At 42.4% G+C, this 13615-nt stretch overlaps 1 protein-coding gene across 3 annotated transcripts in view; it reads right to left on the minus strand.

The window, feature by feature from the left end:
* The window catches only part of ANTXR1 (ANTXR cell adhesion molecule 1), a 266303-nt gene that overhangs the window by 26499 nt on the left and 226189 nt on the right, over positions 1-13615 (minus strand). Inside the window, exon 18 of one of the 3 annotated variants that reach the window (XM_073791292.1) lies at positions 6800-6880. The exons of the other annotated variants lie outside the window; for them this stretch is intronic. Coding sequence (XP_073647393.1) covers positions 6815-6880 — 66 coding nt within the window. The 3' untranslated portion in view covers positions 6800-6814. Of the gene's footprint in view, positions 1-6799; positions 6881-13615 lie in introns of those variants that run through there. 3 annotated transcript variants of the gene reach the window in all.

Consider the following 13615-nt stretch of genomic DNA (forward strand, 5'->3'; position numbering starts at 1 on the left):
CGATGTTCTCCTTCTGGTGTGTGGACCCCCCTCACCTTTCCCATTCGACCCTCCCCTTCTTGCCTGGGCAGGGTACCGGCCAGCCTTGTGGGGTCCTGGCCTTTTTCTAAACTTCCCACGCCTATCGGGGCATCTTCTTCTCTCTACTGTGTGTCCTGGATGCTGACAGAATCGGGGCCATCCCCTCTGAGGCTGCCCTGTCCCTTTCTCCTCTCCTGTTCATTTTAACCTGATTTTAACCCGATACAAGCGTTATACCGGCGCCGAGGAGGGAGTACGGCATTTTTCCTGGCTTCATTCTTCAGGATGGACGCCCATCCTGTGGTGGCCAAACTGGATGGGACGTGTCTAGAGGGGCCACAGTTTCCCTTTCCAGGCCTATTGAGGACGGGCCTGAGGGGGACCAAGAGAGTGAGGCTGTGGACTTTAAGGACCAGTTACCTGAAGGATAAGAGGGAAATACACGTGTGTGATTTGAGACCTGGCTTGGGGAGCGTCACGGCAGGGGCACGGTGAATGTTTGTGGGAGCTGGCGGGGCCCCGAGCAAAGCTTTCCTCACACGTGTACACCCCATCCATCCTTCCAGTCCCGAGTCAAGTCCCTTTTCCTCCACACGTCTTTCCCTGAAGGGTCCTGCTTCCACTCATCCCTCGCTTCCCTCCCTGAGTTTTCTAGCTACAGTCTACGCCACACACCGAAGCCTGCGTACTATCATTGCTCTATCTGTAAATGCCTTGGCTCCCTGACTAGGTGAGAAACTTCTGGAAGGCAGTGCCCTTGTTTTGTGCTCCACTGTTGGTTTATGAATTACAATGCCGTATTTAGATGTCAGCACCCCATTTTCTCTGAGCTTGCATTTCATGAGATTAAACCGTGACCTAACTTTATTAGGTTTCGATTGGGGTCCACTAACTGCAGAAATCAGCTACCATCTTCTCACTGCATCATTGCCCAGAACTCCCAGGTCACGGTCAGACTTTCACGGGTTAAGTCAATTTTGTGACCCAGTGCTGTGAATTCCCGTTTGTCCAAGCAGCCCTCTTTTATAGCTTTATAAATGTAAGCCTCGGTTACACTTTATTTATGATCCTGGATAAAGCTCTTTCTTCTAACGATTACCATCTGTGATAAGTTCCTGTAACGGACAATTCAGAGTTGGGATTTACTGTACTACGTGTTCTGCCCTTCATTCCTAGATATGCCCAGTCAGACCAAGAGGCCCATTTCCTTTAAAGATGAAGGACAATTCTGATCCTGGGGAAGGAGCTGCTGGTGCCTGGAGTCAAGTCCCCACATGGCTTAGATTTCCTTTAGGGCTGGTCATCCCACTGCTCTCTCCCTCCCTTTAGGGATCAGTGATGGTGAGCTGGGCCAAGAGAGCAGGTGAATTATCTCAGAGGCCCGTTTAATTATTTCACACAAATTTTTTTTTTTTTTTTTTTTTGCGGTACGCAGGCCTCTAACCGTTGTGGCCTCTCCCGCTGCGGAGCGCAGGCTCCGGACGCGCAGGCTTAGCGGCCATGGCTCACGGGCCCAGCCATTCCGCGGCACGCGGGATCCTCCCAGACCGGGGCACGAACCCGTGCCCCCTGCATCGGCAGGCGGACTCCCAACCACTGCGCCACCAGGGAAGCCCAACTCTAGTGTTTTTGCTGGAGACAAAATCAGGAGCTGCCAGGCTTCTTCTGTTCATAACCCAGATTAGGATTCCTAAATGTCTTCAGAAAGATTTGAAAGGATCCACGGAACAGAAGACGATCTCTCACATCTGTCAGCTAAAGATGGAGTAAAAGCAGGCAGGGGTTGGCGGGGGGCGATGGGAGTGAGATGGAGAAAGATCTTCCACGGTCAGCCCCTCCCCTGCTGCCATCACAGCCTCTTGGCCACAGCAGCTGAAGGACAGGGGTGGGGGTGGGAGAGAGGCAGAGAGCCCCCCTTCCTATAGTCAGTAGCACCCCAGGGGTGCCCCAGGGGCACCTGCTGCAGAGCACAGGCTGTGGTTCATTACAGACCCAGCACATTCGAGCCCAGCATAGCAGCCCAGAGCCAGAGGGGCGGGGGCAAGCTCACAGCCTCTGCCACGCCCCCCTGAGTCATATCCCACTGAGAGATGTAGGCTGGGGATAATACACCACCTGCCACTCCCGGTCAAGATGATTAACTTAACCAGTTTTCTTGAAGGGCTCGGAACAGTGCCTGGCACATTGTGTTTGGTAAGTGAAGTTGAGTCTGGGTGGGGAAACGTGCTCAGACTCCTAGTTCAGTGCCTCCTAGGAGAGCTGCAGGCTAGAACCTCTACCCTTCTCACCTGGCTTCTAGAATAAAACTGGTATACAGGGAAAAAACTGTAGCATTGGACACATGACCAGAGCAGCTCCCAGAGCCGGCTCTCTTCCACACCTTCTTCTGTCCTCCCGTTGCTGCGTCACTCCTGTAACTTATTCTTACAGGACACACAGTTGACTAGTGATGCATTTATACATACTTACCATCCTGAAAAGAAGATGCAGACCCTGCATAAACAAATCCCTGGGGTCAGTTACAGCAAGACGCAATTAGGACTTCAGGGAGGGGTGTGGCTACAAATTAAGTTCTTAAAACCGGGAGCCAAAGGAGCCAACACAAACACTGTTAACACTTAGACCATGTAGCTGGCTTTAAGATCAGTTTACACGACATCATTTTTTGCTTGCGAGAGGATAATCGAAAGGCCAGATGTTCTCAGTGTCACACATGCCAGCAAATCTGCACCAGTGTTTGGTTGAAAGTTTGCTAGGACAAATGGAGCACTTACTTCCTACGCTGGTCTTTGTAACCAGTTGAATTCTTTGCAGTATTGTTTTCGGGTTGCTTGATTCAGATCCAATATTTGGCTTTGACCTCAGTTTACCTCACTGCTCATTTACAAAGTATATGTGCCAATTATTTTCACACATGAGCAACAAAATGTCCTGATTAAATTGTAAGAAGAAAATGCAACAGTATCTCTTGCTAAGTGGAGGCTTAGCAGGATGCTAGGTGATGCTCTTCCTGGGCTGAAAAATGCCATTTTGATTCGGTTGAAATAATGGTGTTGGGAGGATTATTAGAAATGTCCAGGCACATCATCCACTTTATTATCAAAACCCCATGAGCTAAGTATTATTATTATATATTTTTATATATATATATATTTATATATATATAAAAATATATTTATATTTATATATTTATATTTATATATATATAAATATAAATATAAATATATATATTTATATATATATTTATATTATATATATATATTTATATTTATATATATATTTATATATATATTTATATATATTATTATATATTTATTGTACAGAAAGGAGATTGAGGGCTCAGACCTATTTAAATAACGTGCCCAAGACCACCCAGCTGGGAAACTGTAGAAATGGGATTAAAACCTAGCTCTTTGCTTGCTTTAGGCTCTCCTCCCCCCTTTTTACCGTATTATCCTGAACACAGGCTAAAAGTGCAGATAATGCCGCGAGGCACTTGTAGACGGTAAGACACAGTGTGGCACTTGGCCACAGTCCATCAGCTCTTAACATAGATCTGATCAAGAGATCAGATCAAGAGATGGAGAGATCTTTCCAGAACGTAATCTGGTCAGTTCACTCCCCAGGTTAACGTCTTTCAATGGCTCCCCAAGGATCCTTAAAATAAAATCCAAATGCCTCCCTCTGATAGCATATGCTATCTGTGATCTGGCCTTGCTTATACTTTTCAATTAAATTCTTGCTCTTTGTTGCGGATGTCCACCCTAGCCCATCCTAAGCTCTCCACAAATATCTGTTTAATGAAGACTGTACTCTGCCACTTGGTAGTCTTCTCGATATAAACCTTGTTTCCCCAATGGCTGGGGAATTATTTCTGAGGCACCATCTGCGTCTTCTCCTTTTGAGATCTTCATAGCAGCAGTAGGTTCGAGTTGAAGTTGGCACTCAATACTGCTCACACCTTTGAGGGTCTCTGAGGTGGAGCAAGCCTTCGTAGGAAGCTCAGATTTTCCCTGCAGGTTTAGGTTCTCAGAGGATCAAAGGTTCATGAACTCACGGCTGTGTGTTTACATCTCCTCAGTCATCCCCTGATGGTCTCTTTGGACCATTCTCTAGACTCTCAGGGTAGGGGTGGCGAGACTCCTGTGTGCTTCCCTTGATTTCCACACTTGAAGTGTTGACATGTTACCTTTAAAAATTTGGGTTGCTTTTTATTGCTTTATCAAAGGAGGCTGTTCTTCAACAAAGCTCTTTACCTAAACTGGAGGGGACACACTTTGAAACGATCATGGTGTAGTCAGGATGAAAGATCTGATTGAGCACGTTCTGGCTTCTTCCCAGCTTTGAACTGCAGACACTGATGATCCAAGGAGAACAGTCAGGAAACTGGGGGTGTGGGACTGTGGTCTGTCTGCCCTGCGGGTCTGGGCCAGGAGGCAGACTCCTACCTCCAGTTCTGCCTCTAGTGTGTGAAACCCTAAGTCTCTTTCTCTCTGTGGGTCTCAGCTTCTTCATCTTCATCTGAAACAAAATTGTTGTGCTAGCTAGACCGAGGACCCTTCAGCCTCAATATTTTAAAATTCTGTGAGAATTCAAATTGCGTTGGAACCCTTTAACTTGGATACTTTAATCTGAATTCTTTGGGGGCAGCCAGTTTGCACATCTTTTTTTAAATTTTTTTAAATACATTTATTTATTTTTGGCTGTGTTGGGTCTTTGTTGCTGCGCGTGGGCTTTCTCTAGTTGCAGTGAGCAGGGGCTACTCTTCGTTGTGGTGCACGGGCTTCTCATTGCGGTGGCTTCTCTTGTCGCGGAGCACAGGCTCTAGGTGCGCAGGCTTCAGTAGTTGTGGCTCGCGGGCTCTAGAGCGCAGCCTCGGTAGTTGCGGCGCACGGGCTTAGTTGCTCCATGGCATGTGGGATCTTCCTGGACCAGGGCTCGAACCCGTGTCCCCTGCATTGGCAGGCGGATTCTTAACCACTGCACCACCAGGGAAGCCCTGCACATCATTTTATATACTACTTAGTTTGGTTAACTCTTTGTATTGCATATTTTCCAGCTGGCCATCAGATTTGCAAAACATTAATAAGTTGAAAATTCAAAATTGGATTCTCCATGTTCTCCTCTTTTGTTACCATGGTAAGTATTCAATCTTGCCTGTGAGTTCTGAATTTGGGTTTGTGGGATGATAGGGGAAATGTGAGAAGATCTGAGGGCTGATTGCATGCAGAAGACTCACCAGTGGTGAGCTCATGTGTTCTGAGTGTTATAAAACATCTGTTTGGGTATCAGGCACACTCAGTGGAGAGGGAGCTGGCCTTCAGAGGTGGTTAAAAATATGCCATGGCTTCCACAGATTAGACCAAATCGTTTCTTGTGAACAGAGGTCACTTAAGGAAATTGGATTTCACAGGAAGAATATGAAAATAATCAGATGGAAAAAGAACAGGTCTGCCAAGTTTCATCCGACAAATACCTTTACTCTCTGGTCTAGTTCTCCCCTTGATTGTCTTGTTTGGAGGTATTTCTCATGTTAAGTGGAGTCGGTTTCCAAAGTTTGTTTTATGTCAGTTGTTTAGAATTAGGAGCATAATTTCTAACTTACATCACTCTTGTAAATGGGGGTTGGTTCTCAAGCTAGACCACAAAACTCATTGACGTGGTGAAGCAACTGATGTCATTCTGCTGAAGTAGGTGCTCTGGTGATAAATGAGACACATGAACAATGAACGGATGGGGGGCTGGATAGGATGACTCCATCATGCTGCTTCTTCTGTCTGATTCTTCTCTTCATTTGTTAAGTCATTTGTGCATTCATCCTTTTGACAAATGGTTTTTGAGTGCCAACTATGTCCTGGACACCTTATAAGGTGCCACAGACAGCACTGAGCAACCAAACACATTCCCGGCCCTCATGAAGAATATAGTCCAGAGGTGGAGTTGGACAGCAGTCAGACGTCCCACAGATAAATGGATCTCAGCAACTGTATTTGTGTTGTGTGACACTGGCCTTGGCTATAGTTGACTGGACCAGCGGGTGGACGCCTAATCTGAGGTAGACCGGTCAGATTCTCTCTTCTGGGAGTTTGGAATTATGACTGAGTTTGCAGGTAGTTAGTCAGTTAGGGTTGATCCCTTGAATAGAGGGGATGTAAGTGGAAACTGGGGGGTGGCCATCTTCTGCCACAATCAGGGGGAAGCAGAGTTCTGATTCTTTCCTCTCACATAGATCCGAAGATCTTTCCTCTCACATAGATCCGAAGATCTTTCCTCTCACAAAGATCCAAAGATCTTTCCTCTCCACTCATTTTTCCATACCCTCGCTGTCGCTCATCCTCCGTAACTTCTAAGTATACCAGTCTTCCTGCTTTCAGCCTTTCTCTTTTCCAGTGATATTTTGGTTTCCATATAAAATGTATATATGTACACACACACATAAATAAAATGTGTGCACATAGATATACACGTTTGCATGCACATGGATACATAGAAGTATATATAAGATGTATATATGCCTGTATATATAAAAATTTACATATATATATGCATAGACATAGACACACATTCAATGTTGTCTTCCTGCTTAAATTCTTCAATGTCTCCCCTCCCCACCTTCTACAGGAAAATATCCAGGTTCCTCAGCACAAATCGGCCCTGCTCCCTTGGTGTTTCTTTCTGCCATTCCATGCTGTTTCCTTTATTGAACCACACGCTTCAGCTTTGGTCCATCGCTTGAAATGAAGACACCATACTCTGGCGACTCATTTAACAGCATCCATTCATAGGCCCAAGTCTAGGACAGGGACAAAGTGGCACAGAGACAGCTGTCTTGCCTTCTTCCTCTTTCCCAAAGCCAGAACTGAGGGCAAAGAGAAGGGTGTGTTGTGAGTGGTGATGCCAGAATCCTTCTCGGCTCCCTTTTCGCTACCACACACTTGCCCTGTCTATAAATCTCATGTAATAGCCTGCCTTGTATGTGCTCTTCATGGAAAAGGATCCAAGGTCAATTCCTTTAGTTATTTGATTCATTTTGCTGACACACACGCTGGCCTGCTCTCCATAATAACTTCTTTGGATGCCAAATTGGAGGGTAAGATGAAAGCATGAAGGAAATATTTGGTAACAAGAGGAAACTAGAGAAATGAAAGGGTAGAAATAAAAATGGCACATCTTCAGTGGGACACTTGTAAACACAGGGTTTGTTAAGAACTGCTATTACTATTGAGATAAGACTTATTTAAGAACAAAATTCCCCCTTTTTAATCTGATTACAAAGTTCTACATTTTCTTTGTGGAAAATTTGGAAAATGCACAAAGGAAGGAGGGAGAAGAGGAGGAGGGAAGAATTTCAATGATTACACTCAGAGAGTTAACATTTTGTGCTCGTTCTTTCAGATCACATCCCCGCCCACCTCCACCCCCCAATACACACACAGAGTGGCCCATATATGTACAGAAATGGGATCATCCTGTATCAAAGTTTTTTAATGAAATGCTGTGACCATTTCTCCCCTGGCATTTGTATTTTTTTTTAAAATAGATTTTATGTTTTCCAGCAGTTTATTTATTTATTTGGCTGCATCAGGTCTTAGTTGTGGCATGTGGGATCTTTCATTGCGGCGAGCAGGCTCTTCGTTGCAGCGCACGGGCTTCTCTCTAGTAGTGGCGCACCAGAGCGTGCGGGCTCAGTAGTTGCAGCACGCGGGCTTAGTTGCCCCGTGGCATGTGGGATCTTAGTTCCCCCACTAGGGATTGAACCTATATCCCCGGCACTGGGAGGGGAATTCTTAATCCCTGGACCACCAGGGAAGTCCCTCCCTTACCATTTTCAATATTATTTTCAATGGTTGCATAACCTTCTGTGACGTGGAAATACCAAACGCAGTTATTAAATTCCTTATTGGGCATTGAGTCTATTTAATTTCTAACTATCCTCACATTTCTAAAATAACTTCTGAAAAGTTCTAGAATCAATTGTTAATCTTTAGTTTAGGATCTTTGCACCCAATTTCGTATGTGAGATGGGCCACTTTTCTTTTGTTGCTCTTTTTGTCATCAAGGTAATGCTAACTTTCACAAAAGGAATTGGGAAGATTTTCATCTTTTGCACATGTTCTATATTTGTGAAATAGCTTAAGAGTTATTAGTTCAGATTGACACGTATACATTATTGATACTATGTATAAAATAGACAACTGATGGGAACATACTGTATAGCACAGGGAACTCTACCTAATGCACTGTGGTAACGTAAATGGGAGGGAAGCCCAAAAGCGAGGGGATAGCTGTATGTCTACGGCTGATTCATTTTGTTGTGCAGTGTAGGCTAACACAACATTGTAAAGCAACCATATTCCAATAAAAGTTAATAAAAGAAAAGAGTTATTAGTTCACTAAAAGCACGAGAAAATTCTCTCAAAATCTTTCTGGACATGCTGGTTTTCTTGAGTGCAGCTCTTCGATGCCTTTAAAAGTTTTTGTCACCGGAATTGACCTCTTCAGGCTTTGTACTTGAGTCCATTTCCATAATTTATCCTTTCTTAGAAAATCATTCATTCCATAAGATTTTTTAATCCTTTGCATAGCCCTGTACTTTGTACACAGGAAATTCTTACAATTGAACAAGTATCTTAATTTGTGATGATAAATACCCCATTTGTCATTATCAATAATATACATATTTACATGTTCTGACTTTTTTTGACTTTCAAAGATTTGTCAATGATATTGGTACTTCCAAAGAAATTTTTTTTTAAGACTTATTTCTCAGCTCTACTCTTTTTGCTTGGTTTTCATTAATTTGTTCTTATGTTCATAGATTCCTTAGTTCTGTTTTTGTAGATTTGTTTCATATTCTTTTCTAAGTTTTAACTGAACGCTCAGCTCATTGTTTTCATTTTAATAATGAAAAAAATTAAGGCTATGATTTTTTTCCAATTCCCATAAATTTTTATTGTGGTGAGGTGGTGGGAAAACGTGGCCTGTAAAAATTATACTTTTTTCTCCTTTTTCTGGTTTTCTTTGTTGCCTAAGTTATAGTAATTTTTTACAAATTTAAAAAATAATGTGAATTTTCTATTTGATGGGTGCACTGTTAAATAAATATCCAAAAATCTATTTTTATTAGATCAGTTAAAGCCTCTGTATCTTTTATTTATTTTCCATCAGCTTGATCTGTTGAAGTCTAGGAGTGGTGTGGGTTTATTAATTCCTCTATACCCCAATTTTAAACAATTGTATTTGCTCAAATTTTACTTTGCTGCTTTAGTCATTGGGCCACCCAGGAGCAGCAGGGGAGGGGCCCTCTCTCAGAGCAGTCTGGGCAGAGAGAACGTCTTCTGTTCCAAAGAATTCTCTCTCCCTGTTTGGTGGTAGCTTGTCTGCAGGAATGGCTGCCATCAATTCCTTCCCTCCTGTGAGTATAAGCCCCTCCCCCTGGTGAGGAAGAGTCTATTTCTCCACTCCCTTGAATCTGGCTTGTGATAGTTTTGAATCATGAAATATGATGGAAGTGATGTTGTACTAGCTTTGAGACTGACGTTAAAAGGCCTGGAAATTTCTGTTTCCTGTTTTTGGTGCCCTGAGACTCGGTGTAAGAGTTCCAGGCTACTCTACTATAAAGAGAGACCATGTGGAGAGCACTGAGGACAGACAGGTGAGTGAAGAAGCCCGCTTGGACGTCTAGCCCAATATACCCCCGATGACTCCAGTCCTAGCCACCATCTGACTGCATGAGAGACCAGACCCCAAGTGAGAATTATACAGGCGAGTCAGGTCAACCCACAGAACGGTGAGAGAAATAGCAAAGTATTGTTTTAAACCACTATGATGTATTTACTTACTTATCTTATTATACAAGTTTCAGGAATACAGCATTAATAGTTTAACATCTGTTTACACTACAGAGTGATCACCACCACAAGTCTAGTTACCATCCATCAGTATACAGTTGATCCCCTTCACCCGTTTTGTCCACCACCAACCTCTTTCCCCTCTGGTAACCACTAATCTGTTCTCTGTATCTATGAATTTGTTTTTTGTTTTTTAGATTCCATGTATGAGTGATAACATACAGTAGTTGTCTTTCTCTGTCTGACTTATTAGCTAAGCATAATACCCTCAAGGTCCACCCACATTGTTGCAAATGTCAGGATTTCATTTTTTTTTTATGGCTGAGTAGATTATACACACACCACATCTTCTTTATCCATCTATCCATTGATAGACACTTAGGCTTTTTCCATACCTTGGCTATGGGAAAAAATGCTGCAATGAACATAAGGGTGCGTATGTCTTTCTGAACTAGTGTCCAGAAGTGGAATAGCTGGGTCATATGGTAGTTCTAGTTTTAATTTTTTTGAGGAATCTCCATACAGTTTTCCATTGTGGCAGCACCAATCGACATTCCCACCAACAGTGCATGAGGGTTCCCTCTTCTCTACACCCTCTCCAACATTTGTTATTTCTTGTCTTTTTCACAATGGCCATTCTAACAGGTGTGAGGTGATATCTCATTGTGGTTTTGATTTGCATTTCTCTGATAACTAGTGATGTGCCTGTTGGCCATCTATGTCTTCTTTGGGAACATGTTTATTCAGATCCTACGCTCATTTTTAAAATCGGGTTGTTTGTTTTTTTTGGTTGTTGTTGAGTTGTATGAGTCTTTATATATTTTGGATATTAACCCCTTACTGGATATATGATTTGCAAGTATATTCTCCCATTCAGCAGGTTGCCTTTTCGTTTTGATGATGGTTTCCTTCATGGTACAGAAACTTTTTAGTTTGATGTAGTCTTATTTATTTTTGCTTTTGTTTTCCTTGCCTTTGGAATCAGATCCACAAAAACATTGCTAACACTGATGTCAGTGAGGTTACTGTTTATGTTTTCTTCCAGGAATTTTATAATTTCAGGTCTTATGTTCAAGTCTTTAATCCATTTAGAGTTAATTTTTGTGTATAACGTAAGATAGTGGTCTAGTTTCGTTCTTTTGCATGTGGCTGTCCAGTTTTCCCAACACCATTTGTTGAAGAGACTGTCCATTCTTCATTGCATGTTTTTTGCTCCTTTGTCATAGATTAATTGTCCATATATGTGTGGGTTTATTTTTGGGCTCTCAATTCTGTTCCATTGATCTATGTGTCTGTTTTTGTGCCAATACAATCTGTTTTGATTATGATAGCTTTGTAGTATAGCTTGAAATCAGAGAATGTGATGCTTCCAGCTTTATTCTTCTTTTTTAAGATTATTTTGGCTATTTGGGGTCTTTCGTGGTTCCATACAAATTTTAGAATTATTTGTTGTAGTTCTGTGAAATATTCCATTGTAAACCACTATGTTTAGAGTGGTTTGTTACAGAACAATACTGAAATAACTCATCGCTTCGCCTAGTAGGGCCATTCCTGGTTTGTGGAGCTGAGCACAGGAGTTGTTGTGGGTTTCTCTTTTTTTCTGGACTCTGAACTTGACACTCTTCAAAGGTTGGTAAGGATCCTGATCTGTGCTCTACTCATTGCCTATTGCCTGATTGGCTAGGACTTCACATGGCTAGAATCCAAGGGTCCCCAGGAGAAAGATAAGCTCACTGGATGAGAGAAAGATATAACCCCAAAGGAAACCATCACAAATTTCCCTTTTTGTATTCTTGATATTACTCTGCATTATTCATTATGAAATGTAGGCTGTTATGGTGATGAGAAAAGGTTGAATTGGGAGAAGCCTGGGAATGATGTTGCAATATCGAAGGGATTTTGCCTGTTTACACACTCGTGCGAGCTTACTTATATGAGCTGGGCCTGAGACATCCTGTCACCTACTCCCATGCTGCCAGTGGGTAGCTCAAGGTTGAAAGGTCTCCCCTGCTTCTGCAGTGAAGTGGAACACATATGCTCCAATTATCATTCCAACCTGAACGTCTTTAAAAAATATTTTAATAAGTACCCTGACAGAGAGGAAACACAGTAAGATAAAGTAGTCTTGCCACCCAAATGCAGATGAATAAACTCTGTCCCAAGGTTCCATGAAAGGTTGCTAAGTGCCCATGTCTCACCTATGTCCAAAGTTACAATGAATTACTTGCCATGCAAATGAATGAATTAGTAAGTCCAAGTAGAGAAGGACTCTCTCTGATGGCTCCTGAGGAAGGTCAATATACCATTGCAGTCAACAAAGACAAAAGCATGCATGGTGACATAAGGAACTGTATTTATGTCTCATCATTATATAAAACTTTGGCATATTATGTCTGCACCTGTCTGGTTCTAACTGACAAATCTTAAAAAAAAAAAAAAGAATAGGATTGGAGAAAGGAGATTCAGGAAAAGTGATCAGGTAGCCAAAGGGACTCAAAATTCAGAGTGTTCAGGGTAGTAAGATGAAGATATATGCAGAGATTCCATGGGTCACACACTTCAGAGATGGAATTAATTGAAAACATTTGTTGATTCAAGAGGAAGCAAATGGTGCTGAATTGGTCTGACCTGGTGTAACATGCCCTAAATATTGTTTCTTAGATTTGCCTTTCTAAAAACCAGCCATTGGTTTTGACCATCGTCTCATCACTGGTGGCATCCTGTTCAATATACATGGGTCCTGCTAAGCAGTGCAGCAATTATTTCTCCCAAAAGCCTGGATGACATTTTGGATGGTTCTCAGTAATAATGTTGCTTTCATGCACTTTTCTAAGATTTAGAAAAACAATGTGGCATGGTCATGCTGAGTGAGTGAAAGTGTGACCCAGGATGAACTAATTTTACTCACAGCCTTCCTTCTCTCCCTTTCTGTCTCTTCCAGTTAACAATCTTGAGTATATTTTCCCTGTCCTTGTCCATAATCCCAGTTAAATGACTCTGAGTACTTAGAACTATCATTAATATAGTCTTTCTATTTATTAATTTATTTATGTTGAGGTATTTGCCTTAAAAAATTTGGTGCCAGAAGATAAACTGAGATTGCTTAGCCAAGAGTATTATTTAGCTTGGATGTGAAATGTAAAATTATGAAATTACTTATTCATCTGGTGCATAGCTCCGGCCTCATCCTGCTCCATAGATAGAAGCTCATGGATGAAGGTTTGTTTTCTTCTTTTGCACAATGTGAGGAATCCATCTTTAGGACGCATTCTTTTCCCATGCCTGTAGCTATCAAAGTGCTTTCCCCAAGTGGAGAGAATATTAATTAAAAAATAAAGAATATTTTGCTTTTGTGATTGCTATATTGTTGCCAGTGAGACATAGGTATGTGTCTTTTAGGTTCTCAGCATCTCACACATGCACCATTTTTCTATCCCATGACCCTGTCATAATGGCTAAGCTCCTTATTTGAGGGACCAGTTGCTTGTTATGAGGTGAAAAGTTTTCATACTAATTGCATCTACCATTCACTGAGCCAGGCTTAATACTAATTGTTTTTTTTTTTTAATTAATTAATTAATTTATTTTTGCGGTACGCCGGCCTCTCACTGTTGTGGCCTCTCGCATTGCGGAGCACAGGCTCCGGACGCGCAGGCTCAGCGGCCATGGCTCATGGGCCCAGCCGCTCCGCGGCATGTGGGATCTTCCCGGACCGGGGCATGAACCCGTGTCCCCTGCATCGG

The sequence above is a fragment of the Tursiops truncatus genome, chromosome 14 (genome assembly GCF_011762595.2).
Source record: "Tursiops truncatus isolate mTurTru1 chromosome 14, mTurTru1.mat.Y, whole genome shotgun sequence".
Classification (NCBI taxonomy): domain Eukaryota; kingdom Metazoa; phylum Chordata; class Mammalia; order Artiodactyla; family Delphinidae; genus Tursiops; species Tursiops truncatus.